Raw genomic sequence first — 22941 nt, forward strand, 5'->3', positions numbered from 1 at the left:
ACATGTGCCTTAACCCCATTCAACATATACACACACACACAAACACATACACACTCACTGTCTCACACCCACACACACAAGTCATCTCCTAGCTCAAAACGGTTGTTGGGGCACCCAATCCAGCCTGGTGAAACATAGCGGTTCTAATCTGGCACAGCTCCAGGCCTGTCACCTGTGTACTAGGCTGCGTATGAGCATAGGGCTGTGCCTCTGAGAGAAGATGCACAGTGGGCATGGGGTATGGCCCATGGCCCAGAGATATCTCAGGAATCATCTCTCTCCCCTTCACCTATCACAGGGCTTGTACTCAACCGGAGCCTCCTCATCTCAGAGAGCCACACCCTGCAGCTGGCTGTGCTGGTGAATGACTCTGACTTCCAGGGCCCTGGTGATAGCTTCCTGCTTCTCCACTTCAACGTCTCTGTGCTGCCTATCAGTCTACGTTTCCCCAGTGCCTACTCTTTTGTGGTGAGCAGGAGGGCCCACCGCTTTGCCCAGGTGAGCCCACTAAGTGCTACCTGCTGGGGAGCATGGAGAGTTGGGGTCCTAGTAGGTGCTCTGTGGTGTTTGATTAGAAGGTAGAAAACAGTGCTGGCGTATGAGCCATGCTCCTTCTCTACCCAACCAGTGCACAGAGCTGGCATATGTTATAGCCCTGAATACAGGGCCAGGGAGGTGGGCAGTGGGCAGGGAAGGCCTAGAAAGGTCAAAGTGGCAGAGCTGGTGTAGTCCTTGGGCTATTCTTTCTTTCTTCTTTTCCTTTTGGGGGCATCTTTAAGACTTCTTATATACTAGTATAGGATCTCTGGTGGCATAGTGCCTAAGGCATTTGATGGCTAACCAGAAGGCTGGTGGTTCAAACCCACAAGCCACTCCTAAGAAGCAAGACTGGGCAGTCTACTTCTGTAGAGATACTGCCTCAGAAACCCAAGAAGGGGTTGCTATGAGTTGGGACTGACTCTATGGCAGTGAGGTTTATATATATATATATATATACACATATATATATATGTGTGTGTATATATATATATATATATATATATATACACATACACACACACATACACACACACATACATACACACACACACTAATGTAAGAGCAAGGCCAGTAAATCTATATATCCTGACTCAAGATAGCTGTTCTTTAAGGGAAAAAGTGGTTTGCAGAACAGTTGGTCTCATATGACTCCATTTATGCAAAACAGATCTTCATGGATAAGAATTTGCAAGTGTGTGAGCAAAGACAGCAATTAACAGTGGCTCCTTCTGGTAGAAAGGGCAGAGCCTTCCACTTTTTTACATCTTTCAAATGTATTTTCTAAAGAGCTTATGTTACACTTGTTATTGGAAAACAATAGAAGTAGAAAATTAAAAAGTAATAAATGTTCATTAAAGAAAAGGAATATGGAGGAATAACCAGTATTGAACACTTTGGTGCAGTTCTTTCTAGAATGTCTTTCCCTAGCATTTTTCTGTTTGGCTGCAATTACAGTGTGCACCTGGTCTAGTACCCTATGTTCTCTTAATGGAGAGTGTGTAGATCAGTTCTTTCCTGAATGTCACTTTTACTGGCTGCCCCCTAATCCCTGTGGGTGGTTTCCATACCCCATCCACTCCTAGTAGCTGCCTGGGTAGAGCGCACAAAGGGCCCACCTGCTGTCCACCTAGGACTTTCATAAAGTCCCCAGTGGTAGAACAGGAGTGATAAGTTGAGGGGCCTTGGGCTGATAAGGCAGAGTGGGGGAGGAAGTCCCCACAGAAAGATTCAGGATATTCAGAAGACTCACCCCTTTCCCAGGTTTTAAATTGTGAATTAAGGATGGTGACCTTGGGCAGTACTGAGGATAAGTAGACAAGCCCTGGCTTTGTGAATTTTGTGAATGGGAAAGTGCTACGCACCTAGTCAACCATTTTTGTGGTAATGTCAAATATGGGCCTAAAGGAATCCAGCATTTGATGGCTCTGCTTTTGGGTGGGCCTACACGCATAGTGCCTAAGGCACTTGCCTGCTAACCAGAAGGCTGGCGGTTCAAACCCACCAGCCACTCCTCAGAAGGAAGATGGGGCAATCTACTTCGGTAGTGATACTGCCTCGGAAACCCAAGGAGGGGTCCCTATGAGTTGGGTCCAACTCAACGGCACATAACAACAACAACAACACAGGGCTGGTGGCACAGTGGTGAAAACATTCACTGTTAACTAAGATGTCAGCAGTTCAAACACAATAGCCTCTGTGCAGGAGAAAGATGAGGCAATCTGCTTCCACAAATTTTACAGCCTTGGAAATTCTATGGGGCAATTCAATTCTGTTGTATAAGGTTTCTATAAGTTGGAATCAACTCGATGACAGTGAGTTTTCAAGGGGCACAGAGTTAAGCAGGGACAGGCTAGGTCAGCTGAGGGCCAAAGACCTCTTTTCCTTTCTGGCCTTGGTTCCCACTATGGCCACCTCATCCTAGAGTGTCTGGAGTAGGAGGAGAGCTTACAGACCTATAAAGTAAAGCCTTATCACTCTAGGACCTACATGGCAAAGTCAGCAAGGGTGGACTCTTCTGTGGTGGCAGCCAGCCTAGCAACCACAGAAGAAAGGCCCAAGTCCCAGAGACCTCCCTGGCACAGCTTGGGTTAGGAGATCACACTGGGAGACAAGTCCCATGGCCAAGGGTCAGTGTTCTAAGTGCCCAATTTGAAAATCCCATGGAGGGCTTGACCCACCAAAGTCCATGGCCATAAGGAGAGGGAACAAGAGACCACCTTACCATGGAGACCCCTGGGGCCACAAAGGCCAAGGATGGGCCTCTTCAGGGCTTCATCCTGTCCTGTTAGGCTCCAGGTTACCATCTGTCAGCACTTGCTTCAGCCTGAAGTCCCTTCCCCACTGCCAGGTCTTTCCTCAGAGCCTCACAGACACTCCAAGTGTCCACAATCTGGCCAGGCATCCCTATGGCTGATCCCTCCACCCCTAACCTCAGCTATCCTGAGGCAGCTTGGAGCTTGTCTGGGGTTTCTAGTCTCACAAATTACTATACATTTTTGTGAGGATGGTGGGCCAGGTGGCTGCCCTGAGCTGACTGGCTCTACCACCAGGCTAATGATTCCCACCCAACCAGCTAGAGAAGCAGGTTGTTGAGAAGAGGGAGATGTGAAACAAAGAAGCAGTGGGGACATGAGGAAACCTGGAAGGCACCACTGTGCTGTTTCTCAAACATTCCCAGCTGTGGATAAATACATGAAGAATTTTTGTTTTGAGGAGGAAGTGGGCCTAATTTGCCAAAATCTCAAGGATTATTCTTCATTATGTTTTCAGAGAGAATGCATTAAGAAAGATGGGCTCGGTATTATTCGTAATAGCCAAAAGGTTGAAATACCCCAACTGTCCATCAACAGATAAATGGATAAATTGTGGTACTTCCATACAATGGAACATTATTCAGCCATTTTTATAAAAGCCATTCCTTTTTAGGAATGAAATACTGACACCTACTATAACATGGACAAACCTTGACAACATTATGCTAAATGAAAGAAGCCAGACCCAAAAGGCCACATATTTTATGATTCTATTTATATTACAGGAGCTCTGATAGCACAGTGCCTAAGGCACTTGACTGCTAACCAAAAGGCTAGCGGTTCAAACCCACCAGCCACTCCTCAGAAGGAAGGTTGGGCAATCTACTTCCATAGTGATACTGCCTCGGAAACCTAAGGAAGGGTCGCTATGAGTCAGGTCCGACTTGATGGCACATAACAACATTTATATCACATATCCAGAATAGGTAAATCCATAGAGACAGAAAGCAGATTGATGGTCACCAGGGGCTGGGGGTAGAGGGGAACAAATGCATAAAAGGCATGGATTTTATTTTGTAGTGATGAAAATGTTTTAGAACTCGTTAGAGGTGGTAGTTGTACAACATTGTGAATGTACCAAATGCTCCTAAAGTGTTTACTTTAAAATGAGAATTTTATGTTATGAGAATTTTACCTCAATTTAAAAAAAAGTGTAAAAATAATTCCCAGCTGTTCTACCCTGGGACCTTTGCATGTGCTATTTTATCTACCTGGATACTTCTTTAACCACCTGGAAACTTTTTACCCAGAATTGGCTTCTTCAGAGCTTTGCTCACATCACCTTCAGACAGCCCCTTCACTGATCAACTTGTCTAAATAACCCATTGCCCATCATTACCCATTGCCTGATGGGAATATATTTCCCTGTTTATCTGCTTTTGGAGAGGCAGTTCATCCCTTGGATGTAAGTTCCAAGAGCCTTGGTCAGCTTCATTCAGTACTAAATGTGTAGCTCTCTGAGCACGGGCTGCAGCATAGGAAGTATGCATCAACCTCTGTTGCTTGAACGAAGGGAGGAAGGTATAGGGTGGGAGGAAGTCAACCTCTCCCTAGAGGGCCTGCCTTGGTCCTTTCCTGCCACCAAACCAAACCTCAACATGCCTTGTTACTCTTTGCCACACCCCTATGCTGGAAGAATCTGGATCCCAGGGCCAGGGTGGTAGTGCTATGGGTTGAACAGCATGGTCAGGCCAAGGGGGCCTGGCACCCCTTTGTGCAAGTGGCCTGTGCATTAAGTGGTCAGGGGAGGCAGAAGGATGGAGTTCCTAGGGGTGGTAGTAACTCCTGTCTGAGCTGGGATTCTGGGTCAGTGGCTGTCTAGGATTTCCTCTCCCTGCCATGGAATCACACCCTGACAGCACCTGGCTGAAACACCTGTGTCTCCACCTAGGTGGGGAAAGTCTGTGTGGAGCACTGCCTGGAGTTCAGCGGCATCCTTGTCCAGTATAAACTGCAGCCCTATGGGACCAACTACAGCACCCTAGGAATGGTCACCTCAGCAGAGGACAGCACGGGGACCCTGTTTGTGAGTGACCCAGAGGCTCTGCGGCAGCTTGACTGTGCTGAGCTCCAGTACACAGTAGTGGCCACCGACCGGCAGACCCGTAGGCAGGCCCAGGTCCAGCTGCTTGTCACAGTGGAAGGGACATGTGAGTGTCCAGGACATGAGGGGACTGGGTGGGGCATGGGTCTAGAGTCTAGTGCTGGGACTCTAGCAGGGGAAGGCATGAAGCAACTTCACCCTGCAATTCTGGCTCCCCTGTGCCACGCTCTGGAAACTCTCTAAGCCTTCCATACATACAGAGCAACAATTTCCACTTCACAGCCATGTGGAAAGATTGGACGGGAAGAATGTGAAGCAGCTTCTCCACAAAGAACTGCCTTCAAGTGGCTGCTGCTCCCCAACACCAGTAATACCTTTGATATAGTCCAGACATGCACTTAATTCAGGGTCACCAGAAAAAAAACATGGCCCTGGTTAAATGTGAATTTCAGATAAACAACAGATAGTTTTCTGGTATAAGTATATCTCATGCAATATTTGAAGATGCCATAGAGTGTCCTCTCATGAAAGACAGATCTTCCAACTATGTCCCTTAAAAAAAAAAAAAAAAAAAAAAAAAAAAAAACACTGGAAGTGAGTCAATTCTGACTCATAGTGACCCCCATTGTGTTTCCAAGGCTGTAAATCTTTACAAAAGTGGATTGCCTCATCTTTTTCCCATGGAGCAGCTGGTGGGTTTGAACCACTGAGCTTGGGGTTAGCAGCCAAATGCCTTACCTACTACACCAGAAGAGCTCCTTAACTCTGTCCCTTACATTATTATTATTCATTGTTTATCTGAAGTTCAGAGCTAACTGGATATTCTATATGTTGATTTGCTGAATCTGTCCTCTGTCCCTGGCTCCCTGTCCTTGCTCTCCCCATTTCCCCATAGTGGGCCGATCTCAGAAATTTTCTTTTTGTGACTGTGAACTGTGGTGGGCAGGTACCACACCCCATTGCTATATGGACAGGACATTGTCCTAGGTCCCATCACTGCCCTGTGCCCTCACACTAGCTCTGCTGCCCTGGTGCTGAGTCGTGCCTCCTGGCTTGAAAGCTGGGCACCTCAGCTGGTGCTCCTCCTGTTGATAGTGCTGGCCAGCTTCATTTGACCCTGCTTGTCCACCCTCCAGATGTGGCTGAAGCAGCTGGCTGCCCTTTGTCCTGTGCAGTGAGCAAGCGGCGCCCTGAGTGTGAGGAGTGCAGCGGCCTAGGCTCCTTGACCGGCAGGTGCGAATGGAGACAGGGTGATGGAAAAGGTAGGTCCCATGTCATGGCAGCTGGGAGAGGCCCAGAGACCAAGGATGATTTAGAACTGGGGAAGTAGGATCCACAGGCCCTAGAGCCTTCTTGTTGGGCCACCTCTATTCTAGTGCTCTCCTTCACATGGCTCATGCTTTATACCCTGTGCAGATAGCTGAAGCTCTTCTAGATGCCCCACTCCAGGAGGGGTCACCACCATGGGTCTCCCATGCACTGTGAGACTCTGAGAGAGTTTTGGCCCACCTGCCTCAACACCCTTCCTTTCTGGAAGTGTACCTGGTACAGTCCCAGGACCATGGGTTTTTTTCTTTGCTGCCTGGCTAAACGTGCACTCAAGATACTAGCCTGTGCCTTTCTCTGCTCAGACCCCAGCTACTCTTCCTTAGCAGGCATGATTGGCTGGGGAGGCCCTTGGGGAGCCTCTAACCCTAATAGTCTGACTAAGCCATGGGGGGTGGGTAGGGATGCTTCCTCCAGGGTCTCTCCCAATAAACCTGGGAAGGTACATGCTGACATGGCTATGACTGGCTTGCTGTGTGTCACAGGGATCACCAGGAACTTCTCAACCTGCTCCCCCAGTACCAAGACCTGCCCTGATGGCCACTGTGATGCCGTGGAAAGCAAGGACTTACACATTTGTCCCCAGGACTGCCTCCGTAAGAGCCCCACAGGCATACAGCCAAGGTGGGAGGCAGTAGATATGTACCCAGCCAGTCGCCACTTCTGTGCTATATTGTAGGGCCCTAACTTTCACTGGAGGTAAAAGAAGGGCTCTGTCCCAAACATGGGGCCTGGATCCAGTGCAAGGTACTGATTGGGCACAGCTGCTTTGTCCTGCCAGCAAGGCCCTCAACTCTGGACAGTTTGCCCCACCTCCTATGGGAACCAGCTCCACACACTGCTCATTCCAGGCCTAGAATGCTGATAGTGGGTGTGCGCTCTTTGTGCACCTCAGACAAGAAGTCTTGGGGTCAAGGAGTGGTAAGCCTGGGCAGGAGGCTGAGTACATTGTGTCTGCATCCCCAGGGGGAGGCAGCATCATTGGTGGTCATGAGCCTGGGGAACGGCGGGGAATTAAAGCCGGCTATGGCATCTGCAACTGTTTCCCTGAGGATAAGAAGTGCTTCTGTGAGCCAGAAGATAGCCAAGGTAAGTGACAGGCCAGGCAGGGCTGAGGACTTGGCCAGGGTGGACAAGGGCCAGGACCCCAAGTTATGTTCCCACATCTTCCTAAGCTCCAAGGAAGACAGATATTTACAATGCTTAGGCCCCACAGAGGGAGGAAACTGTGGGAGCTGAGTGAGATTGTGAGACTGGGCCTCAGTCTCCCCATCAGTGCCCCATAGAATGCCTTCCAGGGCCAAAGCTCTATCCAGTGGCATCAGTTCTTCCATTGTGTATCTCAGTGAGCTGTCCACCAGACAGCTTGAAGGCTGTCCCAGGGCTGTAGTGTAGTGGACAGCAGATATGCAGGGACTCTGACACCCTTTGGCCCTCAGCCCAAGCTGACCACACTAGTGAAAGCCTTCTATCTTGAGGCCAGCAACATTTTCAGTGTTTGAGTTATAATTGCATGGCCTTAGTTAGGTTCTGAGTCACTTTCCCCCCCCCCTTCCCTTTTTTATAAAGACAATATCAAAGGTATCTGGAACAGAGAAAAGCATTTGCTTCCCTTTCAGCCCTGCAGGGTTTGGTAGAGGGTGTGGCTGAGGCTCTGTATGTGTGTGTGTGTATGTGTGTGTGTCTGTGGAGGACTCCTATGCCTTACCCCCACCCCCCACCCCACCATGTGAGGCACACTGGCTGCATGTGACCACATTTAAGAAGGCAGTCATGATGCACTTGGTCAGTGTCATTGGCAAATTATTCTCACTACCTTCAAGTCAGTGGGCCTCATTTGCCTGGCTGCTGAGAACCATTTCAGTCAGCCTCTGAGTGCCCCTGAGCACCTGGCTGGCTCCTGCAGGTGCTAATGAGCCCCAGGACATGGGCTCACATAGTCCTTGCCCACAGAGGTGCTGTGTGACGAACTCTGCCGCACAGTCATCGCGGCAGCTGTGCTCTTCTCCTTCATCGTCTCTGTGCTGCTCTCCTCCTTCTGCATCCACCGGTACCACAAGAATGCCCACAAGCCACCCATTGCCTCAGCTGAGATGACTTTCCGCCGGCCTGCTCAGGCCTTCCCAGTCAGCTATTCCTCGTCTGGCACGCGCCGACCCTCACTCGACTCCATGGAGAACCAGGTCTCAGTGGACACCTTCAAGATCCCGGTGAGGCTCCCCCAGCAGAAGACTGGGCACCACAGCTGGGCCAGCCCTTCTCTGTGGGCCTGCAGCAGAGTTGACTTCTGATTTTGGTTGCAGGGCTCCCTGCCACTGTGAGCTTGCACTCAGAACTCACAGACAACCTAGGCTTTCTGAGCCAACTTTCACCAGCCTGAAGAGACACTCTCTGAGGTTTGGGGACATGGAGGCAGTTTGATGTGGAGATGGGTACTAGTTTAGGCAGATGAGACTTGAGGCCAGGCCTGGTAAATCAGGAAGAGGACCTGAGGCTACTTCCCCAAAGGCTAGAAGGAAGAGGTTCCTCAGAGGTTCCTAAGTGGCCCACAATGTTCTGAGGAGAGATTTGAATTTTATTATCTGAGGAGTTGAGGTCTCTAGGGGGAGGATTGCTAAGGAGGGATATATTCCTCCTATGTTTCAGCAGTTCACTCTGTCAAGGAAAATATGGAGCTGGAGCAGCAGTGGGAACTCCATCATGGGTCCCCTACTCAGATTCAGGCAAGAGAGAATGACAAGGGCATGGCCAGGTCTGTCTCAGTGGACAGGGTGTCCTAGGTGTGTGCTGCTTCGGTCCAGAGGCCACACACAACATGGAGGGACTATGTAGGGCCTAACAGGCAGCTGACGAATTGCTGGCCTGCTGGAGGGGAGAGCTGTAGCTTCCGATGGCCCTTTCATTTGTGGGAATCCCAAGGACCAAGTGGAGAAGGCCTGGCCCTGCAGTCAGAATGTGCTCCTCAGAGTCAGGTTGAGGAGAGGCATCCACCAGGGGCCTCCGCATCTTTGACCACATTGTGGCCCTGTGGCAGGACAGCCTCTGCCTTCTGCATACAGATGGACCTGCCTTTTCCTTTGTTTGAGGAGCTGAACCTTGGGTTCTGGGAGAAACCAGGGAAAGTGCTCAGAGGCTAGGTTGTGTGTGTATGTGTCTGTTTACATGCACACATGTGTATGTGAATGTTTATGTGCATGTGTGTATTCTTGAGTGCATGAATCTGTGCATATGTGCACACATGCATGTGCACACATATGCATGTGTGTATTTTTGTGCATGTGTATATATCTGTGTGATGTGTGTACATCCCCTTAGGCCTGGATAGATAAGGAGCTAGGAGGAGACCAGGGACTCAGAGGAGGTGCCCCCCCAGTGGGTTTACCCTGGAGCCTTGGCCAGGGTGGGCTGCTGCAGGGCCTGGCTTAGGTGACATGCTACACCTTGGTGAGGGGTTTAGGCCATTGAGAAAGTGCTCAGAAATGGTGGATTCTTTGGTCCTTGGGCTTCCTGGTTTGCCCAGGGTGCTGTTTGACTGTCGATCTGGCCCATCCTGCCAACAGCTTAACCTCCAAGGCAAGCCTTCTGGAAGAGTGCTTGGTTCTGTCATGGAGCCAACAGTTTGCAGTGAGGCTCTCAAGAGGGATGGTGCTGGAGAGGATTGATGCAGGTGAAGGGGCAGCCCCTCCAGGCACCTATATGACTTTCTTCCAGGGCCCAGGCTGGCATCATCCTTCAACACTCCTCAGTTCTGAGGTTGTGGACTCTTGACTTAGCCTCTCAGCCTTAGTGTTCTTCTACATGAAGTAGAGAGAATAGCATTTTAAACATTTTTAAAGGATTTAGCTGATGTTCTTGTCCCTCATTAGTGTATCTCTGATGTGCAGTGGGGGCTTATTAGATGCCACCATAGAGGTGGTGGAAACAGTAACAGCATTTCTTAGCTAGTGCCCTAACTCTCAGTTCTTGATGACACCAGGTAAGAACTAGAACACATTCACAGCCCTCCTGCCTAAAGGAGGCATAAGCAGGTGTCAGAAAGGGTAGACTTTGGTCCCAGGCTGATGTTGGTGCTGTCTTTAGGCAGTAGGAGGCTGGCAGAGAGCATGGTGGGATGAACCCACACCTGGTTGTACAGGCACAAGAGAGGCAGTTCAGTCCTGATGGGCATTGGCACCCTAGTGGGAGTTCAGAGTGAGCATCATAAGAGGAGTTTGAGTTTGGGAAGGCACTTAGCATAGTCCTAAGAAGGCCTGAAATGTAGACATGGTTTTGGTAGGATAGCAGAGAGCATAGGAGAACATGGTGCATGCAGGGATGGTTGATGTTACCATTGCATATGAGAGCATTTTCACCTGTACTGTAAGCTACAAATAGCAAAGTAGCTGCCTTCTCTCCTGGAGAAACCTCCACAAATGCAGATTTGATCTTTCTGTGGGTCTTGCCAGGAGGGAGTCTGCACTGCTTCAGGCCTGGTGTCCAAATGAGCCCTCACTGAGAGGGTTATGACTGTCTTGGAAAGAGGGAGATGACAATGGCATGAGACCCACGAGTGCAGGTAACACTGGTATAAGACCCCAACTGCTCTGAGCACAGCAGTTGGTATAGCTGCTGGAATGACAGTAAGTGGACTGGAAGGGACGAGGGCAGGCTGAATCCACCACAGGATAAGGGAGGATAGGGCTGAGGACTAAGGCCACACCTGGCACCCTGAATCCAGGTGGTTCTTTGGTAGCTCCTGCCTTCCTGACAGGGGTGACTGTCTTATAGCACTGCCCTGGGACTGGCTCCAGGTCCTACTGTCTGTGGAGGTGGTAGTTACTCTGTGCTGACCTTGATGATAGTCAGTGCCCTGGATCTGGGGGCCCATCCATCCACCTTCTTCCCATCCTATTACCTGAACTTACCTCTTGCTCCCTTCTGCTCTTCTCTCCCTTCCTTTCAACCCCAATATAGGAGGACCCAAAGTGGGAATTTCCTCGGAAGAACTTGGTCCTTGGAAAAACTCTGGGAGAAGGTGAATTTGGAAAAGTGGTCAAAGCAACAGCCTTCCGACTCAAAGGCAAAGCAGGCTACACAACCGTGGCTGTGAAAATGTTGAAAGGTAGCTTATTGCAGTGTGGGCATAGATGCAGGGCTGCCTTATTCACACCTGTCCAGGCATAAGTGTGAGTGCAGGGCTCTCTCATGCATACTTGTCCCATCTAGATGTGGGGTTCCCTTGTGCATGTGTCCTGGTATGGGCATGAGCTGTGGAGTTCTCTCATGCACACTTGTGCCATGTAGGTGTGGTTGTGGGGCTCTGATGTGCACACCTGTCATAGGCTTGGATGTAGGGCTCCCTTGTGCACTCCTGCGGGTGTCATTGCCTGGTCAGTGATGCATCTGGGTAAGTCATATAAAGAGCCCAGTGGGCACTGCTGCATACCATGGAGCCTCTTGAAGAGCCTTCTTGCTGTTCTTGATGGCCACAGTCTGGGGACACCCTGCCCAGGCACACCTTACAGATGAGATAGGCCAAGTCTTCAGAGAAGCAGGTGAAGATGTGCTTCTCTATTCCTTGGAAGACTCTTAGTGGTACTGCTTCACCACTAACACTCAGTGAAGTTTTAAAAAATTAAAAGCCCTTTTGATTTTGGACCAACAGTCCCCCGAGCCTCTCTGCTGCCTTTCACAACTCTTGGGTCTGCTAGAGAGATTTCCTGTAAGGAAGTCTAGACCACCTCTAGGTTCAGATGAGTCTGAACTCCTCATGCTATAGTCCAGCTCTCCACTGACATGCCACTGCCTGCACATAACATGTGCCGTGTGTCTGAGCAGTCTGGGCCATCTGTATCAATACGGATATGAGGCTGACCTCAGTGCAATGAGGCAATCATGCGCACCAAGTTCCAGTACAAAGAGTCAGGGTTTCCAGATGCTTACCCAGAGACCAGGCCAGGGATGCCTGACCCCTATGATACCCCCAGCCCCCAGAGTGGCCCAAATACCAGCTCTAAAGGGGTCCTGATCCAAGCTGTTCTCCAGCTTCTAGAACACAAGTCCATGGACAGAGGGTAGGGTAGGACAGGAGTATGGGGATGAGGATCTACGGACCCAGGAGAAACTGTCAGTAAACAGCCCTGCTCAGGTGTGGTGGGTACCAGAACAAAGCTGGGTTCAGCATAAGGTGAAATCTCAACACTTGTCTTCATGAAGCACCAAAAGCACTAAGACTTGCTAGAATGATTGCATCGTTATCTGAAAATCCCATACCAGAATGGCTAATGGTAATCAACATTTCAGGAGCTCAAATGTCAGACTTTCTGTGCCAATGAAACAAAAACAGCAGTCATGCTAAACGTGTGGCACAGACACTACAGGCACAGTGTGGGTGTTTCTAGGCTTCCCATAGGTGCCTCATAAAGGCTCTGGGGGACCCTAGACTTCAGTATGGGTTTGGAAGCCCATGGCAGGGCTGTGTGGACTCCTCACCCTGCTCTTCACCCTGCTCCAGGGCCCATCCCACTGTTAATCACTTGATCAGTGGGTGTTGGAGTTGATAAGGGGGATCTCTGGGGACTGCTGTCTTCCTAGAGACACTGGCACATTTACATATACTGTCCAGCCTGCCATGTGGAAATCTACTCTCCAGATTGTTATTCCCTGGAGGCAGACAGAGGCCCTGCCAACTTCACCCAGGGGTTAGGAGAAGCCTTAGCACCTGAATACTTGTAAGCCTCTGTGTGAACCTGGGTAGGGCACCTGTGTGACAAACAGCCTCCAGGAGTCTGTCCTAAGCCCAGGGCAGTGGGGGATGGGGCTCCAGAGGGACTCATGTGAAGCCTACCCTATGTGTGCTGCATTTCAGAGAATGCCTCCCCAAGTGAGCTGCGGGACTTGCTGTCAGAGTTCAACCTCCTGAAACAGGTCAACCACCCCCATGTCATCAAGCTACATGGGGCTTGCAGCCAGGACGGTACGCAGGCAGGGGCCCTGGGAACCCCAGCTCTCCCTCTTTTTCCTTCCCTGTCCCTGTTCACATCATCCTCTCTCTGCTCCCTGCTGGGCTTGCTTCTTCCTGTGTCACTGGATGAGAGGCATCTCCTCCTCCCAGAGGTGGCTCCTGCAGGTGACCTTTCTGACTTGATGTTATGGTGAATTTTCATGAGAGGGTGTGGAGAGTACTCAGTGAGGCTGCATGGTACTCTCACAGTGCCGCCTCTCCACAGTCAGAGCATTTTCCTGGATCAGGTATCCAGAGTAGGTGCTCCAGGGGTGGACAGTGCTCCCTGCCAACTCTTCTGTAAGCACCTGCTGTGTTTTGGACATCACCCTTCTGTGATGTCCAAGTGACAAACCCCCACAGGCTCCAGCCCTGCATGGCAGGCCATTGTCACCATTTCACAGATAAGAACACAGGAGTCAGAGGTCCCATTAACTAGGTCTGTTGGTGGTCCAAACCTGTTCTGCTATCCCCAGGATCACAGAGAACAACAGAGAGAGGGCTGCAGAATGCCATTCAACTCACAGGCAGGGCTCTAGGTTGGTCTAGGGTAAAATGGAGCCCAGAAGCTGGCAAAAGCAGAAGACTTGGAGTTGCAGATATGGGAGTAGGCTGCATGCAGGCAAGGCCCCAAGCTGACTGAATTCTGAGCTGGGCCTTCAGGTCTAAAAGCCCTGTGCAGGTCCAGTGCCTATAACCCTCCTCCTCTCTTAGCAGTTACTACCTGGACTGTGGCTCATGCTTCCAGCAAGGGAGAGGTGCCTCACCGGCAGTGCTGACTACAATTGGGTCCCTTCCTGAGGGCATCCAAGGAGAAGGCTGGGCTTACTGCCCAAGGAGCCAATGCTGGCCCCACAGTCCATGGCGGAGTAGAAGGAATTTAACAGTAGCTGTGACTCTCATATCCCTAGGTGATGCAAATGGTTAGGTACTTTGCTACTAACCAAAACATTGATAGTTCAAGTCTACCCAAAGGTGCCTCAAAAGAAAAGCCTAGTGATCTACTTCCCCAAAGTCACACCCAATGACAACCCCATGAAGGTTTGTTCTACTCTGATGCACATGGGGTCCTCATGAATCCAAATCAACTCAGTGGCAGTTGGTTTGTGTGTCTGTGTCTGTATGTGATTCTTTATGTGTTTATGGTACCAAAGGGTGCTCATTGCACGAGATTGGGCCAAGTCCTTCGGTGATTTTCTTGTAGGGTAGCAGAGCCTGTCTAATGCCCTGCAGCTTCCCATCCCCTGTGTTCCCAGAGCCATTTTCCCCAGTGATAGCCTGATCTCCACCCAAACACCCATGGCCCTGGAAAAATGTCTAGCCATGCTGTAGGCTGCTCACAGTCTATCTTCTCCTGCTCCAGGGCCACTTTTCCTCATCGTGGAGTATGCCAAGTACGGCTCCTTGAGGGGCTTCCTCCGAGAAAGCCGCAAGGTGGGGCCCACTTATGTGAGTAGTGGTGGCAGCCGCAATTCTAGCTACCTGGACAACCCAGATGAGAGGGCCCTGACCATGGGAGACCTCATCTCCTTTGCCTGGCAGATCTCCCGGGGAATGCAATACCTGGCTGAGATGAAGGTGCGTGCTGCCACAGAGACATGCTACCTGCCTATCCTTGCCCTTGCCATGCTATGTCCTGGCTGATGGGACCCTGTGACTCTCTCCCTTATAGCTTGTCCATCGTGACTTGGCAGCCAGAAATGTCCTGGTAGCTGAGGGGAGGAAGATGAAGATTTCAGATTTTGGCCTCTCCCGAGATGTTTATGAAGAAGATTCCTATGTTAAGAGGAGCAAGGTATGTAGTCCCCAGTGTGCTGGCTAGGGACTTCTGGTAGATCCAGGCAGTGTCAGCTGCTAGCACAGGGTGGGGACCATGACCAAGAACCTCTGGAACAGTATATAAAGCACAGTTGAAAAATACTAAGTATCTTTTAGCAATGAGCCCAAATCCTTCCATGACCCTTCTTGACTCCAGAGTCTCAATCCAGGGCAAAAGACAGGGGCATCCCATTCATTGTTGCTATGAGAATGGGCTCTTGCCACCAAACAGGCTGCCACACTCTTAGACCTCATGCCACCACTTTTCTGGTTTAGTCATTACACTTCTGAAGGTCACTTAACACTAAAAATAGCAGTCCTCTTCTTCCCCTTGATGATTCTCTCTTGCTTCTGCTGAGAAAAAGTCACTACTTCCTCTCTGTGTAATCTAACATTTCACAAACTGGAGGGAAAGTGAAACAAACTGGGGAGGACAGTCATACTTTGCAGGAAGTAATTTGCTATTTTATAGATGGGGCTCTCTGGAGTGGATCCTAAAAGTACCCAGGATACCTCCAGAAACAGGTCCAGAACAGCCATGAGTGCAGGGCCTATAGGAGTTCACCTGAGGTCTGTGATGGGGGGGTCATTAGTCCTTCCGGAAGCTGTGTAACTCCTCAACGTTTCCTGAGCTCCTTTGGCCTTTTTGTTCATTTCTGCCCCTCCTTCAGTGTTACTGTGAGGATGAGGCTGGGCAGGGCCAGTTCATGGAGCTGTTCTGAGTCCCAGTGGGAGAGGCCTTCCAAACTGACACTGTTGCACTCACAAGATGGTTGCTAAAAAATGTGACTTTGCATGGTTTAGCTGTGCTCTAAGGGGCAGGAATAGCCATTTTTGTTGCCAAAAGTTATAAGAACAGTATTTCATTTATTCTGGTTGTTGTGATTGCGGAACTCAGAGCCACTGAAGGGGAAGTGAAGGAGGGCCCTCACACTGGGCCCTACCTGGGGAGGGTGCAGAAAAGCCTTCCTGATGGCATACATTTTGGGGGAGGGGGGCGAGGGGTGGAGCTCTGTGTCATAGAATGAAGGTGTGCAACTTGATCTTGGCCAAGGGCTTCTGTGGCCTATGAAGAGCATTGCTGTGTGGCTTTGCCCCTAGCCCTGAGCAACTGCCGTATTGCAGTAAGTAGACAAATCCGACAGAATATTTCTAAGCAAACAAAAGTGTATTAAATGTTCTGCAGTCATGTATATGCATATTTTTATTGATTTGCATCTTAAGACCTATTAGGTCTTAAAAAGCTATTTTCAAGTTGCATTGGGAAGGACCACAGGGCTGATTAATACCTCTGAGCAATGGAGAATAAAATTGGTGGGGAAAGCTAGCCTCAGGAGACATAGCAGGGTTCTCCCCTAAGGCCTCTCAGCAGAGCCTGTAGTGGGTACTTTGCATTGAAAGTCTCCAGGGTGGAGACAAGGAGATTGGATTCCCAAGCACAGTTGCCCCCAAAGCCATTTGAAAGCAATCTGGATGGACAGGTGGTTTTGACTGGAGTGAAAAGCACACTGCTTTGTACTACTCAGATTCAGATCTCAAGGGCCTCCAATGAGGCTCCACTTCAAGATGGAACAAGCATGGTCCTGCTTTTTGTGGCTGCCTCCTATCAGGTGTGGCATCTCAGGCTTCCCCTAATGCCCGTCGAGGCTGCCTCTTACACCCGACATCTCAAGGAGGCTGTAATAAGTTCTGTGCTCTACAGTGTTCTGGGTGCTGGGACTCAGCATCCCTGAGCCAGGTGCACTTAGAACACTGTTCTAATCGTCTGCCCTCCATTTCCTGGCAATTTCCTGGAATGAGCAGTCTTAATGGCTTTTCTTTTACCTCTCTCTGCCTAGGGTCGGATTCCAGTCAAATGGATGGCAATTGAGTCCCTTTTTGATCATATCTACACCACTCAAAGTGATGTGTAAGTGTGGGCATGGCCTTGCAGGGGAAGACACAGAAGTGCAACACACATAGAGGAGGGCTGAGTGCATGTGTATGTGTGTGCATGTTTGCATGTGTGTCTGTGTGCAGCTTAGGTGTGGAGCATTTCTGGCCCTGTGTACCTTTTGACTCACGGACACCATTTGCAGGGGCCTCCACACGATGGAAGATATGTTAAGCATGTGGCCAGGGTCCAGGCTGGGGTGCAACATATAAGAAGCAGATGGTCTCAGACCTATCCTTCCCATCTCTTTTCCGCCCTGCTCTGGGCATCTTAGTAACACATAGGCCCAACCAAATTCTTCCTCTCCTAGGGGCCCTCAGCATAGGCTACAACTGTTCCTGGCTCATTTCAGGGGACACTGAGCTCCAGAGGCAGCCTGTATGGAGATCTGTAGCCTGCTACAGCCCAAAACACTTAGAGGCTAGAACTAAATGTGTTTCTAAAAGGTTCTTTATCCACAATCCACAGACATGCATATCTTAAGTAATCTGGGCTGTGAGAGACAGTTCCTAAATAATTTTAAGCAGCTGTTTCTGATTACAATGTAATATGTATAAATACTGGCTGTAGGAAAACTGAAAAATGCAGAGAAGAGCATAGACAGAGACTAAAAAGCATTTGACTCATATCACACATAAGTAACAAAAGACACAAGCTTGTTCAGACTTTTTTTTGTGTGTGTGATTTGGGTGAAATTTTGCAGAGCAAATACACTTTCCATACAGCAGTTCACATACACTTTGTCTCATGACATTGACCACAATTTACTACAATGCAACATCTCCCCTCCTACTTCCTCCTCTTCCCTGTGTTCATCCCTCCATGCACTCCTGCCCCCTGAGCTGTCTCCCTGTGCATAAGCAGCCCTTCTTTCTCCCATGCTTGTTCTCTCCAAGGACTGTATCTACCTCAGGTAAATGTTCAACTCATATGACTGTCTGTTGTTTGGCTGGAAGCCACAGGCGTGGATTCAATTCCAGACCTAAAGGGCAGCTGGGGGCCATAGTCTCAGTGGTTCCACCAGGCTTTATCGGATCAACAAACCTTGTTCCCCCTTTGTTTATTTCCAAATAATTTTTAGTTTTATTCCACATCGTTTTCCCTCTTTATCCAGGATCTCCTACATAGATCCTCTTCCAAGTGGTTGAGAGTAGTAGCCAGGCACCATCTAGTTCTGGTCTCATAGTCGTATAAGCTGCAGATCTGACGGTGTACCAGTTGCTAGGATTAATTGTTTCCATGCATTTTTGGTTTTCTTTATTCTTCTTTGCTCTGGACAAGGAGAGACCCATCCTTGCATCTAAATGACAGCTTGCAAGCTTTTAAGAGCCCAGTTGCTACTCGCCACAGTAGGAAGTGGAACAAAGTTTTGTGTAGTATGTTATGCCAATTGAGTTGATGTCCCCTGTGACTATGGTCCCGAGCCCACAGGTTCAACTACTTGGTGCCTCTGGGTATCTGGCTGTGACCAAACAGTGACCACAATCTTGCCCCTTGTCAGCTCCACTATACATCTGGGAATTCTGATCATTCACATAAACTTATAAGACCATTGTCTGCCAACCCTATACATGTTCTTGGGTACACTCCCCACTTCAGAGACATACCTAATAGTTCAGCCTGTCCACCCATCTATCCACCCATATACCCATGTTTACCTTCACTGACAATGCCGTACTATATGTGCAAAAGGGTTCATCTTTGTTGTCTGTACTTCCCACGTACCTCTCTATGTCTTTCTCTTCCTCAATGCCACTCTATTGATCACTCACATTTGGTACATTGCCCTTCTCTTCACCCAGATCAATACTTATCTCTATCTATCTAACAGCGTTCCCTCCCCTCCTCTCCCACCCCTGGTAACCAACAAAGAAAATTTCCTTCCATAGATAAACATTTCCTTGACTTCTACAATAACAGACTAATACAATATTTGTCCTTTTTGTGATTGACTTATTTCACTCAGCATAATGTCCTCCAAGTACATCCACATTATGCAGTGTTTGGCAGATTCTATATTATTCTTTAGTGTTGCATAGTATTCCATTGTGTGTATGTACCATACTTTGGATATCCATTCCTCAGTTGATGGACACCTAGGTTGTTTCCATCTTTTGGCTATTGTAAGTAGTGCTAAGTAGTGCTGCGATGAACATGGGTGTGCATATGTCTGTCATGGCTCTCACTTCTTTAGGATATATACCTAGTAATGAAATGGCTGGGTCAAATGGTATTTCTAATTCCAGCTATTGAAGGAATCGCCATAATGCTTTCCACAATTGTTGTACCATTTTACAGTCTAACCAGCAGTGTATGAGCATCCCAATCTCTCCACATCCTCACCAGCATTTCTTATTTTCTGTCTCGTTGAACTTTGCTACTAGTGCTGGAGCAAGATGCTATCTCATTGTTGTTTTTATTTGCATCTCTCTAATAGCTAATGATTGTGAGCATTTCTTCATATGTTTGTTGGCTGCTTGAATATTGTCCTTGGTGAAGTGTCTATTCATGTCTTCTGCCCATTTTTGAATTGTATTGTTTGTCTTTTTGTTATTGAGGTGTTGGAGTTTTCTATAAATTCTAGAGATACGTCCCTTGTGTTCAGACTGTTTCATGGCATGATTTTTTTCCCACTTAACAGTAAATTTTCCTTCAGAGTTAAATATTTTCTATAGCACTGCATTTGTTTTTCTTCTAAGAATTTATGAAAATTTTCAAGCATACAGAAAAGATAAGAGTTATACACAGAACTCCCTTAGCCCTTCACCTGGATTACACACATGACGCTTGACTGTTGTTACTTTATCACATTTTGCCCATCTCTCCTCCCACAGTCCATCCCAATGTCCGGCACAGTCATATTCAATGTCTGCAGTGCTTTTGCTCTATGTTGTGCCCTTTGTGAATTGTGTAGAGGCGGAGCTCAGGGAGTGTGGGCTTGGGTGGCCTCTGGAATGTGCTGCCTGGCTCTTTTAGGAGTGAGGGGTAAACAGGCAGAGGCCTTTTCCTCCAGCTCCATTCTACATCCACCCTTGCTTCCAAATCCAGGCTGAGCTCCCTGAGAACTTCTACCTTCAGGGGACAGGTTGGTGCTGGTCTTTTTGCTTAGGATCAGATGGAAATGTGGATGGGATGGTGTCTGGTCAGCAGAGAGCACGTGGACCTAGGCAAAGGCACTCATTCCGCTGTGCTTTCTGCAGGTGGTCCTTTGGTGTCTTGCTGTGGGAAATTGTGACCCTGGGGGGTAACCCCTACCCAGGGATCCCCCCAGAGCGGCTCTTTAACCTTCTGAAGACAGGCTACCGGATGGAGAGGCCCGACAACTGCAGTGAGGAGATGTGAGCAGAGCTTGTTTTGGTCCAGCCTTGGGCATGCTTGGCTTAGGGGAGACATACACTCATGCACTCCCCAAAGCACCCTGGATAGGGAGGGGGAAGTGGGGGGGTTCAGGGCAGAAACTGATGGGTAAGAAGTTAGAGGACATTTAAGAGGACCCAGCCCTGCCCAGGATGAGAAGGAGGAAGAGGTGAGGGGCCATGAGGGTAAGGCAATGGGAGGGACTCAAGGGTGACCCAGACCTTCAGGCATGGTATGTCAGGGAAAGGCAAGTGATTCAGAACAGCCACATGGTGCATGTTTCATCATGCCTGAACTGACGCACAAAGCCAGAAGAGTTTTGATGGCCATGCTAAGGAGCCTGGGTTCTGGCCTGAGAGTGACAGAGACTTTATATAGGGTGATTCCAACAGATTGTTTTAGGGGTCAAATTGGGAGCAGGTCAGAAGGGGCTGTTCAGAAGCCAAAGAAGAAGCAGGGATCCCTTCACTTTATGATATGAGATCCATACTGAGGCTGCGGAGGGCAGCGTGAAAGTGAGGGGCTGTGGTGGCATCACAGAAATTGAGGCCAGATGGCCCATCCCACACCCACATAGCAGCCCTGGAAACCCAGTGAGCCTTGCCAGGATAAGGGAGGTGTGAATTATGGAAAATAGAGGTGCAATTTGCAAAAGGTTTTGTTTTTCTTCCTTCTTTTTGTATTTTTGTTTCCACATCTAAAACCCTTCAATTGGTTCATCTTTCATAATAGTTTTAGGGACTGGCATTTCCACCTCGGCTTCCATAGTGGGCATACATCTGACCAGCTGCTGTCAGTGTCTGAAAGGGAGGTAAAATAGACCCCTCTCAGAGAGAAGGAATATTACAGGATGCTGAGGCCTAGCCCTCAGAACCTGCCCTGATTCCTACCCAGCAGAGCTCAGAAGGGGACATCAGCAGTGCAGAAACAACTTGGGGCTAAGGTTTGAGGCCATGTCCTTGTGGGTCTTGCATAACCCTCTATCTGTTCTCACCCTAGGTACGGTCTGATGCTGCAGTGTTGGAAGCAGGAACCAGATAAGAGACCAATGTTTGCTGACATAAGCAAAGACCTGGAGAAGATGATGGTTAAGAGCAGAGTGAGTTCCTAGAGCCTACCCCCAAGAGCCAGTCTCCTATGGGCTGAATATGGCAATCCAGGGACTTTAGCATCACCTAGGGGTGGGGGGGCACTGGGTTTGAGCACACAGAGTCCACAGTGCTGGAGTAGAGCTAGTTGTGCCAAGACTTCCTACCACTCCTTTAGAGGGACCTGTTTTGATGTCACCTGAGAGCAGGGAGAAGACTGAACCTTTTTCCAGGAAACAAGATTCTGAGCTCGATCCTTAGGAAGAGCACTCCAGAAACAGATATAAGAGGAAGTATTCCACAGCCATGTGAAATTGTTTTCAATAATGGAATATGAGAATGTAGTGTTGAAGTAGGCATCAAAAATTCCCACTCTAATAGGCTGGGATGGGGATTTATTAGGAAGTATGGAGACTGTGGCACAAAGGAGTGAAAACTCCTTCTCAAAGACACTTTTAGCCAGATGTGGCCTATGGAAATATGAGCCCCATGATGTCAGTCTTCTGGATTTTAAGAGCTATTTATGTTAAGTCTCCCAGTTTTTAATGTTAGCAATTCATTAAAATTTTGAAAAGCCCTGGGTGGGCCAAACAAAACATATCTGGGACCACATTCAGTCTGTATACTTCCAGTTCACAGCCTTATAGATGAAATGAGAAAGTTGGTATTTTTTTTGACTAATATTTATTCAGCAACTGCTCTGTACTATACTGTGTCTTAGACTCTGGGGCTACAAGTAAACAAGATGGGCTCAACTGGCCCTTGTGTTGGTTGCATAGAGGCTATATGTTAACACTGGCATATTGACAAAAGTTGTCATTTCTTCAAATACAAAGAGCAGGGTGCATGATCTAGGCCATGTGTAATGAAATTTAACATGACTAGCAAAACCTATGGGTCCTGTGAATGCAGGGTTACCCTAAACAGAAATGACAGCCAATATTAAGAAATCCATCCTTCCTAGAATATTGCTAAGAAGCAACCAGAACAATCCTTAAACCATTCTTTGAAGATTTACAAGGGCCATATGAGTTGTAATATATGTGAATCCATGTATTTGGAAACCAGAGCCTGTCACTGTACCGGGTGTAAGACCAGCATCACTGACTTTACTAAGCTACCTAGGTCTTGCTATGGTGTTCTAGATGGCAGGGTCTTTAAGGAAAGCTAAAGTGCCTACATATCTGGTAGTGCCAGCCATGTCCTTCTTGCCTGGCCATGTTTCAGCATGAGCTGTAGGAGACATTGAACTCTGTAGAGCCTGAGAGTTTCTTTAAATAGTTAGTTTCCAGGTATTGGTGAGGATGGGGTATGCTGAGCATGGGACCAGCCATGGTTAGGCCCCCTCACCCAGTGTTTCTTGAAGGCCTGCACAGTGAATAGGGGTCCTGGGTTAAAACTGTTTGCTGCTAACTGAAAGACTGGAAGTTCAAGTCTACCCAGCAGTGCCTTGGAAGAAAGACTTGGTGATCTACTTCTGAATCAGCCATTGAAAATCCTATGGAGAACAGTGCTACTCTGACACATGTGAGGGTACCATG

General features: G+C 48.6%; 1 protein-coding gene across 1 annotated transcript in view; it reads left to right on the plus strand.

Moving 5' to 3' along the window:
• The window catches only part of RET (ret proto-oncogene), a 36512-nt gene that overhangs the window by 11631 nt on the left and 1940 nt on the right, over nucleotides 1-22941 (plus strand). The window contains exons 7-19 of the mRNA XM_007955580.1: nucleotides 299-498; nucleotides 4744-5002; nucleotides 6033-6158; nucleotides 6708-6818; nucleotides 7189-7311; nucleotides 8176-8432; nucleotides 11176-11323; nucleotides 13070-13177; nucleotides 14568-14782; nucleotides 14877-14999; nucleotides 16861-16931; nucleotides 20156-20293; nucleotides 21312-21411. Of these exons, the coding sequence (XP_007953771.1) occupies nucleotides 299-498; nucleotides 4744-5002; nucleotides 6033-6158; nucleotides 6708-6818; nucleotides 7189-7311; nucleotides 8176-8432; nucleotides 11176-11323; nucleotides 13070-13177; nucleotides 14568-14782; nucleotides 14877-14999; nucleotides 16861-16931; nucleotides 20156-20293; nucleotides 21312-21411 (1979 nt within the window). The remainder of the gene's footprint in view (nucleotides 1-298; nucleotides 499-4743; nucleotides 5003-6032; nucleotides 6159-6707; nucleotides 6819-7188; nucleotides 7312-8175; nucleotides 8433-11175; nucleotides 11324-13069; nucleotides 13178-14567; nucleotides 14783-14876; nucleotides 15000-16860; nucleotides 16932-20155; nucleotides 20294-21311; nucleotides 21412-22941) is intronic.

Source organism: Orycteropus afer, unplaced genomic scaffold (genome assembly GCF_000298275.1).
Source record: "Orycteropus afer afer isolate SDZICR_OR568_19922 unplaced genomic scaffold, OryAfe1.0 scaffold00512, whole genome shotgun sequence".
Lineage (NCBI taxonomy): Eukaryota > Metazoa > Chordata > Mammalia > Tubulidentata > Orycteropodidae > Orycteropus > Orycteropus afer.